The sequence below is a fragment of the Sipha flava genome, unplaced genomic scaffold (assembly GCF_003268045.1).
Source record: "Sipha flava isolate LNK unplaced genomic scaffold, YSA_version1 302_pilon_pilon, whole genome shotgun sequence".
In the NCBI taxonomy this organism is placed as follows: domain Eukaryota; kingdom Metazoa; phylum Arthropoda; class Insecta; order Hemiptera; family Aphididae; genus Sipha; species Sipha flava.
Genome location: NW_020272978.1, coordinates 82,491 through 103,708, shown reverse-complemented (window position 1 = coordinate 103,708; position 21,218 = coordinate 82,491). Strand labels below are relative to the sequence as shown.

Here is a 21,218-nt window from a genome sequence, read left to right as displayed (position 1 = left end):
TATTATTATTATTATTATTATTATTATTATTATTATTATTATTATTATTATTATTATTATTATTATTATTATTATTCTTTCAATAGTTGAAAGTTTGAAAAATTAACCAACTTTTCTCTAGATAAGATGTTATTAAATTATTGGAAAAAACCAAACCAGCGTTTATTATGCTATTACATCATATTTATAGACACATTATTGACCAATTAGAATCACCGTAAGAATGGTTCTTATTTTTTCCTTGGTGTGCGTGTCATCAAACCACAACTTGAGGTGTGCTTGAAATTATTTAGTACACATTCTGAAACAGCAAAAATGCTCAAGCATCAAAACGTTTTTTTTAATCGTGTTATTATGCTTACGTCGTTATCAACGACTATATACGTCACCAATTGTATTGTGTGCGATACATTAATTTCTAAAATTGTTGCTAAACTTCGATGTGAAAGCTTCGGATCGTTTACGTTATCGGGATTTGCCGAAGTAAACACGTCTGTTGGTCTTCTCATATGTAACTCAAGCTGTCCAATGCATTCCCATCGTTATATCTAATTTGATTTATAACCAGTTATTATTATTATTGCTGCTGTAAAGTCACTATTGTTCAAATGATTTCATTGTAATTTTCGTTGTCTTGATTTTTTATCTTGCTCGCATTAGATGTATCTTAGTAACTTGGTGGTAGTCAGTGTTGAGACTTATCTAGATTAAATATTTATCATCTATTATTTTATCAAGATAGAAATATAAATGCTACCTATTTATTTATCATGGTGAAAATTTAAGTTATCTACTGTTTATTCGTCTAGATCAGTGGTTCCCAACCTTTTTTATTCCATTCCCCCCTTGTACATTTTCAAAAATCTCATGCCCTCTTCCCTTAAATTAGAAATAAGATGACTTTTTTTTAGTAAGCCATACAAAGAAAATTTTGTAAAATAACTATATTTATTATAATATCATATTATACAACTAATGATATTTTTTCTATCATCATTTTAAAAATAAAATACAAGTCAACTTTATAATTAATTATAATTATAATTATAAAATATGATGGTAAAATTAATTCAATGCGAAATTTGAGTTTGTTTTTTTCTTACCAAGTCTATAATCCGTAGGGATATATTTGATAACGCGCAACGCATATAATTTTCCATATCCAACAGATTTCTTTGCTTGCTTTTTATTTGCAAAAGCGTGGAAAAGTCTAACTCACAGAGATACATCGATACAAATAGGATTAATGCTCGTAGAGCAAATAAAATTCTCGTTATATCATCAAAAATATATTCCCTCCGTTCAGTATCTAACCCCCCCCCCCCCTTGGGAACCACTGGCCAGATATTTTTTTTTTTATGTACAATATTTAATTAATATTTTGAGATCTTCGGGGATTCGGATATTTTACCGTGCATCGCATGTGTAGCTGCAACAAAAACATTCAATAATAAAAATTTGTAGGTTATATACGTTTTATACGTTTTTTCAAATGTCGATGGACTTTAATACCCAAATAAGTAACCATATAAAATAACGACAGTAATAGCTTTTTAGATAATGAATAACAATTAACAGGAACTGTCGTCATTTACTGTTTACTGGTAAAAACTATTAAAATATAAAAAATAAATCCTTTGATTATGTACACTCGGGGGGTCTAATGGAGGAGTGTGAATCATGAGAGTGAGCCACGTTTTCGTGGAATATGTTTCTGTGGGAGCGTACAGCCGTTTAACTTGCTTTCGTAAATATTGGCGCACGACTCGAGTGTGGATAGATCAAACGTATTTGATTTTATGTCGTTCAAACTTTCAGGTATTCAAACTGATAGTCATTTGCAGAAGGTTCTTTAAATCTTCTAGAAAATTGCTATTTAATTCTATTGTTACATGCCACCGGCTCAATTTCAAGTACTGCAGTCGAAGATGTATTTAATTTTAATAAACATGAGACTTTTAATACGTTTAATATATTTATTTTATAACTCATAGTGTTAACAAAAATTCTGATACAGAGTAACGTGAAGTTGCTTGTTGTTCCGTGACTAGAACTCATCTGAATTGTGGTCATTTTGGTCCCTCTTTTATATGGCTCGATTGACGTCATAGGACTTGTTTTTTCGGCATTTATTCCTTATTTAGCAATAGGCCACGTTCGTTTGACCTACTTCATTATTTTATAGATTACATCTTTTAATATATATTACTGGTTTATGGCCAACTAATTAAATGTAAGTGTTTCTAGGAATATATATTAATCTTTTAATATATATTACTGGTTTATGGCCAACTTAATCAAATATAGGTGTACAACACCTGTGATATTGTGTTACGCACCATTCTATTTATACATGTTTCTAGGAATATGTGATAGCCCATAACACTATATTAATGAAGTTCGTCGCTCCTAACATTTTCCTTCGCAGTATCCACTCTCCAACCCAAAAGCGTCTTTTTTTCGTTTTCCAGTCATTGTGTCTCGTATACGGTCAACCTTTTTTGCTAATATAGTACAAAAATAAAAAGAACTCAAAATGGCACGGATTTCAACAACTAGATCATTTATGATCGTCATGATCGACGTTTCGATGTAAACTAAACTTGTGAAAAAAATAGCGAGCACTAAATCGTGAGCGTCACAAACGTAAAATCGTGTGAACTATCTGATTTTACACATACGTGTATGTGTCACTAACGTAAATTTACTAGTGTGGCTCACTTTTGTGATTCACTCCCCGTAGGAATGCGGCTTAATGAATTAAATAACATTCTTCCCAGTGGAGGAGTTTTCTTTTCGTTAATTTTATATTGATAAATTGTAAAATATCATGACGCATTTAAGAGCCAAACCTATTGTTTGGATAATATGGCAAATATATTGTCCATCCACCATCAATAACCGTTTTCTAGTGCTTTTCCAACACGATTGGTCTTACGACGGAAAGCATCAACACTTGAATGAAATTCAGAAATAAATATATGTATTAGCAAGTTTTTACCTACATTTTTTATCCTAAACAAAACACTTTAAAATCAAACGTCTCAAATGAATACAAAATATTTTAATCGTGATAGGTCTGATCATTTTTTTTTTTTTTTTGTACACTTTATACCAAAATAGTTGTTTTTTAAAAAATGCATCTGCCGTTAATCTAAATAAACAATGATTATCTTTTATCATTTATAAAGATAATTTTAGTCGACCTGAATTTTATCTTTAGATTTTTGGTATACTATATTTATCTAGAAAAAAAGTATTTATCTGGGCTTAACAACGGTGGTAGTAACAATTATACATAAGATTTTGTCATATCATGTTTCAACAGATAAATATGCTTCTAACGTTTCTTTTTTTTCTTCCCCGCAGACGAGTCGATACTGGGGTACGCGTGGCATCGCGTCACCATCGCGTTAGTGGAAATGTTCTCGGTCGTGGTACCGCCACCGCCTCCGCCGCCGCCACCGCACTACCAAGAATTCGACGGAGCCGACCGCAGGCGACAGCCGCACAGGCAGTGGCAGGCCGCGTCCGCCGCGCTCACCGCGGTACTGGTGGCCGTAGTCATCGCGCTGTCGTGCGGCATTTGCGCCGTGGTGGCCCTACTGTACCGCAGGCAGTACTACAACCGGCGCACCGATCGCGGCCACGTGTACGGACTCGGGCGCAATGAAGCGGACGACGCGGACGGCAGAACGGACGACGACGTCAGTGGGGCCGCGGGTAAACTCGTCGCGGGACACCGGCGGAAAACGCCAGAACCGGCGGGCACGCAAGCACAACAGGAACAGCCGCCGCAGTCATCGGCGTCCAGGTCGTACGCGGTCAATGGTGCGGCGAACAACAACAACAGCAATAACATCAACAACAACGTGGACGACGATCACGACGGAGCTTCCGAGACGCAAGTGTCGCCGACGCACCAGCGCCAACACCAGAAATGCGCCGAGCAACTTCGGAAATGCCGACCGCCGACCGCCGACGTCCGGGTGGTCGTGAACAAGTCGACGCCTCGGCCAGCCGTCATGAGCATCCACCGCGACGATGGTGCCGGTCCGGACATCGTCATGTCCACCACTTACACGGCCATCGCAACAGGTGCGTGACGCACTATCGTTATTGCTCCCCTATGACGTAACCGGACGATAAGGGACCAGTTGGAAAATTTCCAGTCTATGGCCCTTCTTTTTTTTTCATTATTATTTATTGTTATTGTACGAAAACGAATTATATGATATGTGTACGTTACACAATATCGGAATGGATCGCAAGGGGGCCCCTATGAATTGCACACCCAACACTCCTGACAATTGCGCTACTGGCGTCGCTCAAAACGGCCCGTACGCATAAACACGTCGTCGAGTCGGTGAATAGAGTAGACACTACTCACTAGAGCTCCTGAAAAACTTAGAAAAAAAATCTATAATATTTCAAAAAGTTTTGAATGTAGAATACAATACGACCGTTTGCCGAACTACCCCGCTTCAATTAAATGTAACGTCTAGATATATAGGTTTAAGTTCAAAACTGTTGACTTTCCTATCGTTATGACCGGTACCTTGATCTTTCGACGTGTTGGTAACACTTTTTGCCATTCCCGTCAATCGAAAAAACAGTATAGTTTGTGTTTAGTTCCATGTGACTTGATAATTCATACAAATGTTTACAATATCAAAATCTTCGGTTTTATAAACCTTCTGTTTGGGTCAATTTATCCTCAGACAGATAATTTCGTCCTGCGAAGTACTAGACCTTGGACATAACTTCTCTTTGATCTCTTTGACATCAGATCGTTTCGCGTACCTCGGGGCGTTTAGCGATCTGCATTAAACCGATCACAATTGTTACGAAAGTCCCATTTCGGGAAAAAGATCCTCGGAAGCACATTTCGGATTTTAGAATGTTATTATTCTCACCTCATGATCTGCTCGTATCTTTAAAACGAACGGTAGACGACGAAAACCCTCGATGCTAACCGATCAGACTATACTGATTAAATCGACTTCGATTTTTTTGAAGTAATAGACGGATAGTTCCGATCATCCGTTAGATTCCCGTGTAATCATCATATAAGAAAAAATGCTTCTTTATGTTTCAAAATGATCAGTGAACTTTAATCTCAAACACTAAAAAAATATTACAATAGGTAACAACTTTTTATGGTTAAGTAGATTTAAATTTGACAGACATAATTTTCTCGGTAAAAAAATCTCATTACAACTCTACAGCTCAGACTAGCTGTGAAAATGTGAAATATTAATTGGATTTTCTAGAAGAAATATTATTTACGTGCTTCCGTTAACGCTTTGTATATTTTTACAGATATATTAGACAGTACTTGGCAGCAACAGCAACAACCGCTGCAGCCGCAACAAATGAAGTTCAACACAATTAACAGCAATCACCAGTGGTCGTCGTACCAATTTCAATATCAGAAACCCAACTCAACAATAGTTATTCCAAAATCTACCTTTCCTCCAACTAATACACCGGCAACAGCGGAAGTTTTGACAAGCAAACATTCATCGTCTAGAACAATCAATCCGGCAATAGGCGAACCTCTACTGCCGGTACCATCCCGGGTATTGCTGAACGCGCTCCATCGAGAATCGTCCATATGAAACTATAATTGACCATATAGGTTTTTATAATATAATATAATCGTTGTCTAAAAAAAAAAAAAAGACTTTTATCTCTTTTTCTCTAACATTATTTTTCCATTCTTTATGTTCTAATCATTATTAGATAAAGGAATTGTATGTGTTAACCATAATACCTACAAGTTATATACTGTCTAATTTTATCGACTATTGTTGCCACATTGTAATATTATTCTATACGTTTTTTTTTATATTTATTATTATTATTATTACTATTATTGTTTAATGCAATGTTTACTGTATACCGTTATCGTTAAGTCTTGATAATAAGTTTTCATTCCTACAGGCGCGTTACCAATTTTAAGTTTAAAACTTTTAGTCCTATAATTTCCGTATATTATTCCTTAGCATAATAGGATCAATCAAAATAATAAATATTAAACTTTGGCATCGTTTGTTTTTAGGAAAAATATTTGTATTGTGATTGGATATAACATGATTGCCGTTGCCATATTATTACGTGTATTGTGTACATATCAATATACTACGTGTTATAACTTTATTTACGTATTTCATTTAGTTCATAGTATCCATTTTCCAAGTGTGAACAACTGTTGACATTTTTTTTTTTACCTTGAAAAACTATTATAAATCATAGTGCAATGTAGTCGCACTGTTTTTAGTACACAACATATTGTTAACTAAGCAAACAAATCAAGTTTATTAACTAAAACGGGATTTTTTAATTACTATGCGATTAATTATAAAGAAAAAGTACAAGACTTGAAATTAAAACTTAGTTTTCAACAATATAAGAATGATAATGTCCATGACATACCTACATGGAATCTTTTTGAATCGTCTGCATTGTAAGCATAAAACAACTAAACGTTTCTCAATTTATTTGTTCTGTCCGGTCAAATGATTTAAATTTTTCATGATTAGAACAATTTTATCATTTGATTTATTCATAATTTCGAATTATTTATTTAATTTTTTTTGTTTTTGAATTTTATCAAAATGTATTTATTAAAAATTAAATAAATGCATGCTACGAAAGCGAATAACTTATAATAAAGTATGTGATAAAACAAATCATAATATTGTTCGTTAATGCAATCGATTGATATATAATATTTGATAATTATATTTATTGATTATAAATAGGGTTTGGGATTTAATGCACACAAATTGTAGGAAAAATACACTTAAATAACCGAAATATACAACTGGATATATTTTTTTTTTTTTAATTAGAGTTAAACAATTTGATTTATTAATTTCAATTTAGAAAAAAAAATGTTTATAGTATTCTTTGACAACAATAAACAAATCTCCTACAATGAAAAAACAAATTGAAAACTTATATTCCTTTTACGTTCTATAAACGATTTACGATAACCTACCTATAATATTCGCAGGAACTTTTGCCTGATTCTATGATTAGGTATATTGACCTATGAATGAAAGTAAAGAAAAGTAATGTTAACTTTTAAAAAAAATTTACTTAACATCAAACGAAAACAGCGTTAATATGCTATAAATAATAATTAAATTGTGAACATTTGTCAAATATGTGTTTTGCTCAGAAAACGGCGAAATATGCGAAAATATGCAATTTAAATGTTTGTATTTCAATCCATTATGACTTAAAACAAATCTTATTTAGATTATTCTACAATCATTATTAAACGATATGCAAATGCAACAAACCCCGAACGCTAATTATAAATCTATTTAATATTATTCCTGAGGTCCAACAACTATTATATTTTTCTATGATTATAAAACAACTAGAAAAATTATTCTAAATATTTTTAATGTTATAATTCAATAAGCAATTAAAATTGTTTTCACAAACCTAAAATAAATTAATAAAATACTTTTACCTATAGATATTGCTTGTACAATACAGTATTAATTATTATTTTATTTTCTACAATTGAAGATGGTTTTGATGTCATTGATTTACACTTATCTATAAATAATATACCTTAATATAACAAATGTTGTATTTGAATCTATCGTTATATAACATAAAACATTTTTAAATTGGTCAGTTAATCAATTGATCGTGCATAAATATTTTTTTCACAAACAACATAATTATTTTAAATCAATAAATATTTTTTTTGTAATACATGAAGAATATTATCTTTTATATATAATTTAAAATCATTAAGGACTTACTTCAAACTACAAAAAATAATTCTTTTGCATTTTTTTGTAGTAATTTTAAGAGGACATGTAAAAATATGTTACATGCAGAACAAGCCTTATATTTACATTCAATACCTAAATATTCATAATCGGAGCTCAATATTTATTTATTTTAAAGAAAATAATATTATTTATAATATGGCTTTTTTATTTTTCGCTAATAAAAATAGATTCAAAGTTATTTATAAGTTAAAATTTGTAAAATGTTAAGTTTTTATTTAGGTATTAAAAAAGTTATTTTAAAAATATAAACGATTCATTATAGAAAATGTTGTCTTTTTTAAAACAAAAAAGAAGATCCACAGCTCTGAATTTTCACTGATAGGTTTTATCTCACGCAATTGATTATTTATATATTATTGTTTATCTGCTAAAAAAAATAGAATATCATTTTATATATAGATCCACGGACACGATCACGCATCACACACTCGTACCGTACTAAATCTCAAGGGCGGTTTTAGAAGGGGAGTGTCACACACCCCACCTAGACGTCTGTGGAACTAAATAATAAGTTGGCAATTAAAAATCTAAGATATGAGTCGGTAATTTCAATTTAAATTGTACTTGCAATTAAATGTATAATATATAAATTAAAATAATTATGGTTGTATATTTATTTATAAATTTAATAGTTATTGGTTGTCTAAACTTGTATTATTATGCTATGTTTGGTTTATTTACGGTTTGTTAAAATGTTGAAAAACATTAGCTTCTCGGCTTATGACGGTCGTTATTACGCGAAACACTTCGGTGGAATACTGGTACTGGAATATCTATAGAAATTCTAAATATAGAATATAAATATATTAATATAAATATATATATATATCTAATATATACATGGATTTACAACAAATTGTAAAGTGTTGATAACATTAAACGCCGATTTCCAACTACCACTTAGACAATTTAGAATATTAATATCTGATATTGGTGCAATTGATGATAAGCAAAAATTGCTAATTCTTTGGATGGTACAACGTGTTTATTTTTTTTTCTATTGTGCTCAAGTGCGATACCGTGATCTATTACGTTGTAGTTTTTAATTAAAATGAGTGAAGTTTCGTCAAAAAAAAAAAAAGAAAAAGAATCAAACTAAAATGTTTGATTTGTGTTAGTTTATTTGACGAAGACTACCATAGCAAGCACGAAAATAATATAAACGGAGGAAAACGTGTATATTACGTAAAAAACGTAAAAATAATGATGAAATACGAATTGGGGTCCAACAGACGGATGTATATTCTTATCTAAATGAAAGTTTTCTTTGTATCGAGGGAAAAATAGAAGATCCAGCAATAATAACAATGTTAAATAATGGATTATCGTTTTTTTTTTTATAAGGTTCGATTAGAAATGAATGGTGTAGAAGTTGATAGAACACGTGTTCTCGGAATAACTAGCTCATTAAAAGGATATTTAATATGTACGTCAAATAATTATTATTGCTATCAGAATGCAGGATGGAATTTAAACAGTAAGAGTATACTCAATGATAAAGGAAAATTCAGTGTTTGTATACCATTAAAATACTGGTTAGGATTTTTTGCCATCAGTTCTTTTAGCACGGTAAAACCCCACAAATGACTCATGAACTTCTAACTTTTCATTAACATACCTCAAAACAATAGCTACTTGTTCGTGCTTGGCTATATCTTGAGTTTCATTAGCTAAAATTGCAAAAACCTTGGCTCCTTTAACTTCTTTAGCAATTTGACACTTAATTTGTTCCCCAATAATGGACAGTAGCTCATTCTGAAAAGTCGCTAAAGTATACTGAAAATTTTTACGATGCTCCATGAAGAATTTTTTTATTAAATTGTTATCTTTGGAACAAAGTTTCATCAACTCCAAAAAGTTTCCTCTGTTTTTTGAATCTGTAGATTCATCATGACCTTTTATCATTAAAAATAAAGTAAATTACATAAAACATCTATATTTTAATATAATTTAAGTCAATTCACCGGTTTTGTTTTGTTGCGAGAACAATGTTAGTACTAAGTTATTAAGTTTTCAGTGTATAATATTACCTCATTAAGAAAAAAATAATAAACATTACACATTACATGTAAAGCTTAAAAACCACAGTTTAAATGTAACTAAATTATTAAAATATTGCATTCAGATATAATATAAGAATAATAATGATAATAATATATAGGAAAAATATGAATAGTAACCGTTATTTTGAGATCATTATTTATTGCATTTTTATAAGTTATAAACATAATAATTTTTGAAAAATATACATAGGATCATTGATTATAGAAAAATAAAATATAGATATATAAAAATCTAAGCTTAACGTCATCGCTGCAACCTAAAAAAATAATATTATCTGCATTTCAAAGAAAACGATAACTATTGTCGATCGTTATCACATCATCATGTAACACTATATATATATAGCAAAATAAAGAACACATTGATAAAAACTAATAATGATTAACAAGTAAACTTATTTTAAGGAAACCAGTCATAACGTCAAACATAATGTACGATTATAAAAAAATAATAGTAGGGGAACACGCGGTAGAATGGGGATACAGGGCACAACGGGGTAACCGCTTTTTTCGATATGGAACGTAACGAATCGCTTAGTATCGTCAGAAATAATAATGTTTTACCTCCATGTTATCATAGATAACGTTGCCATAATCACAATCCACATATTTTTACACTAGTTAACTATTCGTTGTTTCGAAGCAATTTTTTATAAGTTTCGTCGATTTTTCACTGCTGGTAAGTGGAATTTAATATTATTCAGTTACCCGTGTATTGTTAAAACATATGAGATAACACACTAATGTTAGATTGTTATTCTTGTTTACATCAAATAATCACAATTTTTGGGATAAACTCTTAGTTAAGTTATAAATAGTATATTGGGGCACAACGGAACAGGGCAGAATGGGGTATATTTTTGTAATACCCCATTCCGCCCCATTATTTTTTTTTTATACGTTTTTAAGTTACTTAAAGTAATATTTACCTGTATACTTAATTTATATTGGTCTTTAATTAGAATATGGTACGAAATTACGTTCGAAAGTCGGAGAGGCAAAATTGGTCAACTGAAAGTATAGACAAAGCTTGTTCTGTTGTACTCAAAAACGAAATGGGTTATAAAAAAGCTGCTCAGCAATTTGCAGTTCCCCAGATGACATTGGAACGCTATGTAAAAAAGAAAACAGAAAATCCCGATTTCGTTATTGATAAAACCAATGGAAAATATAAATGTTTTTAATGAACAGCAGGAACTAGAATTAGTTGATTATTTGAAGTCTATGGAAAAAAGACTTTGGTTTGACAATGTTAGATTTTCGTAAATTGGCTTTTCAACTTGCCGAACAAAATGGTTGCTCTCACCGTTTTAATAAAGCTAATAGAATGGCTGGTCAGGATTGGATGAATGGTTTTTTATTAAGACATCCAGATTTGAGCTTAAGAAAACCTGAAGCAACTTCTGGTGCTCGTGCTATGGGTTTTAATAAAGTAACTTATACTCAGTTCTTCAATTTATTAACTGGGTACATTGATAAATATAAGCTGAATGCGAATAGAATATATAATTGCGATGAAACTGGTATCACAGTAAATCCAAAGGGACAGTCAAAAGTGTTAGCTACTAAAGGGAAAAGGCAGGTTGGCATTTTAACATCTGCTGAACGCGGAGAAACTGTGACTGCAGTAATATGCTTTTCAGCTAGCGATGCGTATGTCTCTCCAATGTTAATTTTCCCAAGAAAAAGAAATCAACCACATTTTTCTACTGGACTACCCCCTGGATCGTGGGTTGAATGTCATGAAACAGGATGGATTACTTCTGAACTGTTTTTAAAATGGTTCATGAAATTTATTGAATTTTCGAGAGCAACAAAAGAAGATCCAGTTCTATTACTTTTTTATGGTCATTCTTCACACACTAAAAATCTTCCGGTTATTAACGCAGCTAGAGAAAATGGAGTTATTTTACTATGCTTTCCACCTCATTGTTCACACAAATTACAACCATGTGACATGTCATTCATGAAACCACTGAGCACATATTATGAAGATGGAGTTAGAAAATGGCTCCGTTGTAATCCAGGAAAAGTTGTTACTTTAGAAAATATTTCATCATTATTTGGTGCAGCATTCATACATGCTGCAAACATGAAAACTGCAATGAAAGGTTTTGAAGCAACTGGAATATGGCTTCCGAACAATAATGTTTTTAGTGATGAAGATTTTTTACCATCTGTTGTAACTGACATTGTACCGAGTATTTCGTCGACTGAAAAGGATGCTGTAGTAACTGAAAAACTAAATAATCAACATTTAAACTTGGAAACGACAGAACAAACTACTGTTGTTTTCAATGAACCAAAGTGTTCATCGGTTCTTAATGATCAACCAAATACATTTCCGATTGAATCGCCTAAAAATATATTACCTATTCCTCAAGTGAAACAAACAGAAAAAAGAAATTCAAGAAAGAGAGGTAAAACAGCTATTTTAACGGAATCGCCCTACAAGAATAACTTGCAAATGTCTTTGAAAATGACCAAAAAAAATAAAGAAGTAAAAGAAAAGAAAATCATAGAAAAAAATAAGATAATGAAGAGACAACTAGTTGACACTGTAAAAAAAAAAAAAGAAAAAAAGTTCACAGACAGAGAAAAGATTCAACTTCAAGTGAAGATGATCCAGATGCTAAGTGCCTGTACTGTAGAAAACTATATTCAAAGTCCAATGAAAGATGGATTAGTTGTATGAAATGTAGAAAGTGGTCACACAACTCCTGTGCAGGAGTTGACAGCGATGACGAAGCACTACATACATGTAAATATTGTTCAAAAAATAATTAATGAATAAAAAAAAGTATTTATGTTTTAAAAATATAAGATGTTAAAATTTTAATATGTATACCCCATTCTACCATAAGGTAGGGGTAGAATGGGGCAAGTTATTTTTTATTTTTTGTTGGTAATAAAGTAAAATATATTTGAGTTATTTATTTGATTATTGATGTGAATTGATATTTATACTGTTAATCATTTATTGATTGAGAATTGGGAGTTTTACGTTAAGTAGATTACTGTAAAATTGATGTTGAACATTAAGTTCCCCATTCTACCCATTGTTCCCCTATATCGATTACGTATTATGAATAACCCGTGTCCCGTGATTACTAGTTCTTTATTTTTACTTACTGACAATAAGCGACTTATAAACGCGCATTAATTTTACGATGTATTGTCATCGTGCAATTTCAAAATTTTTGTATATTATAAAATAAAAGAATTTGAATATTGTTTAGTGTATAATACAAAAATTAATTATGTCATAGTTTGATAAACACTGTATCATACAAAGTAAATTAATACTGTATTTTTACGTCACTAGTTAAACATATAATGAAATAACTAAAATTAACTTACCATGTCTCACTGTCTCAGTTCAATCTTTACACATCAATACTGACATCTGACATCAAACTGTACCAGCAACGAACAATGAAATATCAGTTATACCATTCGAGATAGAAACTAAAAATAACCGATAACTTTCCAGGAAACTAGTACCGAAGCGCGTGTGGTATCGTTGTCGCGACTCTAATAATGACTATTATTTTTGTATATACCTCCGAATTACGCCTATGTTTAGTACATTGGGTTCTGGAATATGGTTTGGACAGACAGTTCTTGCATCTTTTTTTGTTTTCTATTTACTCAGGCCAGTGTTCATATTAGAGCTCATAAAACACGTGTACACGGATTTCACGTGTACACGTGAAATTAAAAATTTCGTGATGAAAACCGTGTAATCCGTAGTTCACGTAATTCACGTGAATTTCGTGTATTTAAAAATCTTACACGTGAATTTCGTGTATTTATAAATCCTACACGTGAAAAGATACACGTGAAAATGTGAAATACACTACGTGCATTTAAAAGAATTTTATTATTTCAGAAATAATGAAGATTTACTAATATAATTAATAACGATATTTATTAAACATTTAATATAAATTATAAACGTCATTCACAGTTGAATAACCAATAATAACAATAATAATAATACTTAAATTAAACATATCAAGAACTATAGTCTATAATTCTAGAAATATAATTTTCTGTTTTGGTATAAGAATACCAACATGTCTACATTTTCAGGAAGAAGACAACTTCTTTTTGGCGTCACAATGTTACATGCCGTTGAGAAACACCTCTCTGAACTTGCCGATGTAGATGGGATTGCTAAATATTTTTTGGCAATAGTTGCTATTGCTGGATATTTTTCTTCTCGTGTTCTCCACCACTCTAAGGGATTTAAATCAAATCGAAGTTGAGGTTCTGAAAGATATCCCGTAAACTGTGTAAATGCGTCATTTGTACTATTAGTATGGTCTTTGTAAATAATTGCTAACACATTATTCATTTTCAAATCGTTTTCTTCTGTATCATTAGGATTTGTAATAGTTGGGGCAACTGATTCAATAAGCTGCAAGACATGTGATCGAATTTTCTCTCTAGCTGGTACGGGTTCATGATCCATATCTTTATATCTTGGATCTAGAAAAGAAGCAACGTGTCTTGCAGAAAACAATGTCTTTCCATGTCAATTCAAAACGAGTGGTCAGTTGATATAAAATTGTGTTCTTAAATCGTTCCGTTATATTGTCATCTTCGATACCATGTTCATAATGGGAAGTTACAATTTTGTGTATTAAAGGTCGTACCATTGAAACAGAAGATTCTAATTCTCCACAAAATAAAGTAGTGAGAGCTTGCAATGGTTTCAGTAGTACTAATAATTTTTCAACAATTACCCATTCAGTTTCTGTAATTTCTAGTTTTTGGGCAATATTAGATGCTGTTATATTACGATCTGCGAGAACATTTGTAATAGGTGCTCTATTAATATAGAGTCTTTCTAGCATTAAAAAACTAGAATTCCATCTTGTTTTACAATATTGTAAAAGAGTTAATTTTGGTAAATTTAATTGTTGTTGTGTTTTCTCCAAACTCTTCATTGATATCGATGAATGTTTAAAATGGCAAACAATTTTACTTGATTTTATTAAAACTCTTTGAATTTCATCGTCCAAAAGAGCTTTATTAACAGCCAGCTGCAAAGAATGTGCTGCACACGTTAATCCATATTTTTCCATATTATCATTAAATTCTAACTGTGATACAGCGTTGATGACATTTGCTGCATTATCTGTTACAATTGAACTTATTTTTTTATCGACTTCTCACTCTATAAGTGATTTCTTTAAATGATGTGCTAAATTCACAGCTGTGTGTCGCTCATCAACTTCATGAGTTGTCAATGTATATGATTTCGGTTTCCAATATTGATCGATAGTGTGACAGATAATTGTTATATATGACTCTTGAGATCTGGAGGTCCAGCCATCTGTTGTACATAACACACTTGTTACTTCATTTAATTCATTCTTAATTAATTGTGTTATTTCACTTGTTAATAATTTTAAACGATTTTTTACATTTTCTGCAGAGCATGGCTTATAATTAAGATCAACAACGTTCATGAAGTATTTAAAACCCGGACTTGAGCAAAATGAAAGAGGCATCTGGTTTATAGCTATCATTTTTGAAAGTGCTTTATGAATTTTCTCAGTTCTCTCAGAGCTAAGCAATTTATCTGACGTAGTATTTTGGTTATTAAGTTTTTGGCGCTTTCGACTTGTTAAAGAATTTGAAATGTTAAATGTCAAATTGATATTTGATGTTGAATCAGAATTGATATTTGAAGAACTAGTACTTGGTTGGTCAAAATCATTTAATGAGGTGGTAGATTGGCTACTCAAATTTTCTGTTATAGGTTCTAAGTCTTTTCTAGTCTCAAGCATCTCATTTTCTGAGTCAAATGTTTGTCTGTTAAATAGATACAAAGTTTAATACAAGGCTTCTAATATATTGTTATAATAGTAGTTAAAAAATATTAAAAATATATAGTGACAATTTTTTTTTGATAAGAATTGAAAATTTGAATTTTGACAAAATACGTAAAAATCACGAAAATTTGCAATTTATTCTGAGTTAGAAATTCAAAAAAATGTTTCTTTTTAAATCTAAGATTTCAAAATTCTATACAAGATTCTTCATGAGTTTGTATACTTTTATCAAATAAAAAATTTCTGCTGGAAAGTCAAATTAAATTTTTATGAGCATTTGAATTACAATATTGGATATTCACTCAATTTCTGTTGTACCGATATTTTTATTTTGTTGTTATATAAAAACGAATAATTGTAGAAACTTGAAATTTACACCAAATATTTATTTCATCAATCTATAAAAATGTTATTCGTTGTTCAAAAAACTTGAAAATTTAATACAAGTTTCCCCATAAGTTTTTATAATAGCAGTTTTAAAATATTAAAAATACATAGGCACGTTTTAACCTAACCATTTAAAGTTCAAATTTTGACAAAATTTACAAATTCTTTAGCTGTTAAAAATATATAAAATGTTTGATTGAAAATTTGAAACAAGGTTCCACGTAACATAATAAATCTAATTTGATTAATTTGGAATTTATTTTATAAGTACCTACATTTTGTTTTTAAAAAATAACAATATAATTAACATTGTATAAAATATCCTAGACTGACAACTCATCTCCGATCAGAATCGTTTTTCGTATACAATGATATTATATCATTGAATTCAGATTTAATACCATCCATTACAGTAACCCACTTGTAAACTCCTGTACAGCAGAGTGGCATGCACTTACCCGCTTTTTTTAGTATTGTAAATTTTTTAAATTTAGACGCTCGTAAAAATTTTTAATTGACTACCGCTCGATGTTTCTATGATATCATTGTAATAAAAACTTATGAACAACCTTCTATTACATTTTCAATTCTTAGCTACACAATTTTTTTTACGACAATATCGATTAAAAATCGGAAATCAGTAAATCACAGTACTATTAGGTTAGGTATAATAATAATATATATTTACCTCTTTTTTTCTCTTACTTCGTTACTCATGGAATGAATCAACATCAGATGTCGCCCAATGGATCCAGTTGTACCTCCATTGCAAACAAACTCATTATTCTCATTCTCATCACACAAAAGACAGTATGCAACATTCCCTTTCTTTTTTGCATATTGCCAAACCCAACTTGATTTTTTATTGCCCATTACAATAAGTTATTTTTTAATTATCTCAATTTTCGATGAAGTTAAAAAATATATGAGACTCCGATATATGATTACGGTTGAATAGGATAATACTGAATAAGAAATAGAAATGGAAAATTTCGTGCACATACAAAAACATATTACGCGGTACAATGAGAGATAACTTAAAAAATGTTGGGTAGGTTTATAAATAAATGAGTACCATTATGTATTATGCACTAGGTATCGACTATTGACTAAATATGCGATAATACATAATATCTATTTAATCCACCTATAGTTATTATTAAAACCGATAAAAATTTAAAAATAAAACGAATCACGGAGCACGTGAATATAAATCACGGAATTCACGTATTTTGTAAATTCACGTGAATGTCATCACGGAATTCACGTGTCACGTGAAATACGTATTTGTTCATAATATATATCCGTGCATCCGTGTCACGGATACACGGGTGCAAAAAAACACGTGTTCCATTGAGACCTCTAGTTCATATCCATCATATCTTACATCTGAAACTGGTGTATTTGTATTTATTTTTCTGGATAGTGGAGTATGATAAGTTGACTTTTCTATTCTTTTTAATTTACCTTTTCCAGATCAAAGTAATCCTTGTGCTTTATAATTTTTAAAAGTTACTAAAAGATCATATTTTAGAATATTTAATTGTTTACAGTGGCGCCTGTAGATCAACCGACTGTTGACAATACACATGTCTGTAATGTGAAAAACAATCCTTAAGTAGTATCTATTACATTTATGTCTGTACAGTAAAGTTCTACAAGCAAATTGTGTAAATCAATTGATCCCATAAAAGAGTTATACTCTTTTACCATTGCAGATCTGGTTACAAGAATACGTGCTTTATCTGATGCTGACCAACGTTGTACTAAGTCTGTGGGTTCTGTACCAATATAATTTGATACTAAGTGAACACTTTTATTATCATACCACTTATAGCTTATAATACCATTGGAAGTATCAATTGTTGTATCAAACTCCTTCTACCAACCTTTTTTAGATGTATGTCATTTTCAAATTGGTACCCTGCTATTCTATTTGATCGTACACTACCAACTGACAAAATGCCTAGGTTTTTTAAATTTAACATCAAATTATATGAAGTAAACCAATTATCAAAACTCGGTTTATAATTTTTATGTTTGGGTATAATATCTGACAAACGTAATACAATATCACCACTCAAGCCCAAATTAGAAGTAGATTTGATCGTTCCTTTTCCCCCATATATTTCCAAATCATGAATGATATATAAGGCACTATTATACACAAGGCGGCGTATGACATTCCAATATATTATTAGTACTTTTAAACTAAATTCACTCAAATTTTTCTTTTTCAATTTACATCAATTCAACTCTAATTATTTTTATTCAATTTATCTCATATTCAACTCAATTATTTCCTCATATATTTTTTATAAATCTCATTTAATCTCATATATTCACAATAACTTTTTAAACTCAATAATTCTCAAATACTTTATTATTTCTCAATTATTTTCAACAAATTTTATAAATTCTCGATAATTCTCTTCACTAAATTACAATGGATTAGCTACTTCCAAGGGAGATGTGTTTATTTCGCGATTTATTATTAAAATATTAAATTTAATTTTTCTTAAAAAAAAAAAAAAAAATTATACTTATATTTATGTATGTTATTATTTATTTATTTATTCATTTTTAAAATATTATCCTCTTACATGCTCTTAATATATTTCCCCGTTAATATCAGACAAGTCTCCTCGGAGAAGCTCTTCAATTTGAATTTAATTTTGAGCCATAATTTAATATATGAAATTATTTTCTACAAAAAAAATAATATTTTAGTGGAATCAATTAAGTTATAGATAGTCCCAATGATGCCATATGGAATCAAAAATTAAAATAACTATTACTTACAATCTAATATTAGCATAGTATCAATAATCGAAGGGTGGGCGGGAATAACGTGCTATGTTGCAATTCGTAAATGTTCAGGAACAACTAAAAACGAAAACTGTATTATACATTTTTTTTAATATTATTTGGAACGCACGTAGCACGTTCTTACATATTCGACTATAACACTCTACAATAATTTTATTATTTTATTTTTTTGTGTAGGTACTGTATTCATTTCACTTGAACAAAATTATATCATAAATACTAATATTAATAATTATAATAATATTTTAAAATTAATACAATATAATATTATCCTGGTATCTTATTACCCTTTAAAAACCACATAATTATTTTTACATATTTTAAAATGAATACAATATATTATCCAGGTAATGATGTATAGAAGTCACTGTATTGTTGAGGCATATACTTGCACATGTCTAAAAGATCTTTTTTCTTTTCTTTTGTTAAGGCCACTGGGGATTCGTAGGCTGGTGGTAAATCTTTAATAGATAAAGTATTATCTTTAAAGTTGTTTTGACGTATTTGATGTGATGTCCAAGGTCTCAGCGTATTGTGACTTTCACGAATATTTACATGCTTATGAGCATCAGCTGTCAATTTCAACCACATTGCTTGTGTTATTTTTAGATTTTTTTTTGTAATATCTTGCTCTAATGCAGAAAAATCTTTAAAATCATTTTGAGACATTTCTATAATACGAAATGGTTTTTCTAATCTTGCATTAGCTATAACATATTTCCATTGTGATGGTACAAATACTTTTGCTGTTTTTTTTTTGTTTTTCGATTAAAGCGAAATCACGGTCACATAGTAAAAAACTATGGCCAGTCGAAAGAAATTTTTGATTAATTTCTGTAAAATACTTGCAAAATATTAGATGCGAATACATATTTAATACTCGCCAGTTATTATTTTGACCGACACATCTATCAGACCATATTATCAATTTCCTCTCTTCACCATGTCCAAGAATATCGTAATTATTCTTGATATAATTTAAAATACACGAAGCTATTTCTAATGAGCCTCTTTTAGCGATACATTCATACCACAAATGCATAGAAACTTCATTATTACTTACGTTATGAATTGCTAAATTATTGTTGGAAAGTTGTCTCTGATAAAACATATTAGAATGTGTTAGAGTTGGGCAAAATAATACTTGCTGTAGATCAACGCAAAGCACTACAATAGAGCTATTGAGTCTACCGATGTCTGTATCTTTTTTAAGGGCATCATATGATTGTTCAGCTTTAGAATGATGCAACTTACTATCAATTTCTATTTTTTTTCTATCTTCTTCTGTATCAGCTGCCACCAATTTATTATAAAAAAAATCACACTGTTTGCATGTATCCGAACGCGGATAGCCGAAACGTAATTTAAAGTCTGATCGAAAAATATTTCTATAGATACGTTTACTGACATTTATATCTGGATATTTATTTTTAAAAGATCGAAACAGCTTACACAAATTTAAGTCTGAACTCAAACATTGCAGGTTATCTGTAGCGATACGGCTGTAATGAGACGGTTGTCGAGGTAAACTATTTCTGTGTTGTCTAATTAAATCTCTTACAGGGGCATCAATAGCATGAGGTCTATTTAAATGTTTTACACGGTTATTCCTAGGTGTTATAATACCTAATTTAATTTCATCTTGTAACGTCATAACACGTCTTCTTGTAATACAAAACGTATTTAAAAGAGTATTTTTGCAAACCTATAAATCATCTATGTAATATTTAAATGAACAAAATCGTCGTGATGTAGCATCTGTTTTTCCTGATCGTCTTCTCACAGGAGCATTTACTTTTATACACTTATACAAAAAAGCTGATTGTTTATCATACGTTAACTTATAAAATTCGTTAAATAATACAAGTTTTCTTGCTAAATAAAATACTTTTCAACACAATGTTTATTTTACTACATTTATAACATTTTTACTAACCACGGTTGGAGGTGTTTTAGCTGGTACAAGTTTTTTACTCTGAGATGTATATTCGTTCCCACTATTTCGAAGAGTTTTGTTTTTTACATTTTTCCAATCTGTCATATTGATTTTCCGTTTTCGTCCATCACTTAAACGGTTAACATCACTAATAGATAAATTATTTAGACTTGTCATAGTTAAATTGGTAACACAATCGTGATATTCGCACGGCTCGTGTCGCGTTGACTTACTGTGAATAGTATATAGTATAATAAACGCTTAACGCACATAGCACGTTTTAATAGTCAACTAATCGCCGGTTTCGAAGTATATACACGATGGTTGTGTACGA

At 30.5% G+C, this 21,218-nt stretch overlaps 3 protein-coding genes and 1 pseudogene across 4 annotated transcripts in view; 2 read left to right on the top strand and 2 right to left on the bottom strand.

Annotated features, from left to right (window-relative positions):
• The window catches only part of LOC112686242, a 245,020-nt gene extending 238,858 nt beyond the window's left edge, over positions 1-6,162 (top strand). For both annotated transcript variants that reach the window (XM_025558448.1, XM_025558449.1), the window contains exons 13-14: positions 3,370-4,098; positions 5,323-6,162. In XM_025558448.1, the coding sequence (XP_025414233.1) occupies positions 3,370-4,098; positions 5,323-5,621 (1,028 nt within the window). In that variant the 3' untranslated portion in view covers positions 5,622-6,162. The remainder of the gene's footprint in view (positions 1-3,369; positions 4,099-5,322) is intronic.
• A 4,973-nt stretch (positions 6,163-11,135) lies between these two features.
• Positions 11,136-13,351, top strand: LOC112686259. The gene is made up of 2 exons (XM_025558460.1): positions 11,136-12,386; positions 13,265-13,351. The coding sequence occupies exons 1-2, from the start codon at positions 11,136-11,138 to the stop codon at positions 13,349-13,351; spliced, it is 1,338 nt and encodes a 445-aa protein (XP_025414245.1).
• A 574-nt stretch (positions 13,352-13,925) lies between these two features.
• LOC112686264 lies at positions 13,926-14,363 on the bottom strand. The gene has a single exon (XM_025558464.1). The coding sequence runs from the start codon at positions 14,361-14,363 to the stop codon at positions 13,926-13,928; it is 438 nt and encodes a 145-aa protein (XP_025414249.1).
• A 4,924-nt stretch (positions 14,364-19,287) lies between these two features.
• Positions 19,288-21,156, bottom strand: LOC112686258 (annotated as a pseudogene).
• Between the last annotated feature and the right edge of the window lie 62 nt (positions 21,157-21,218).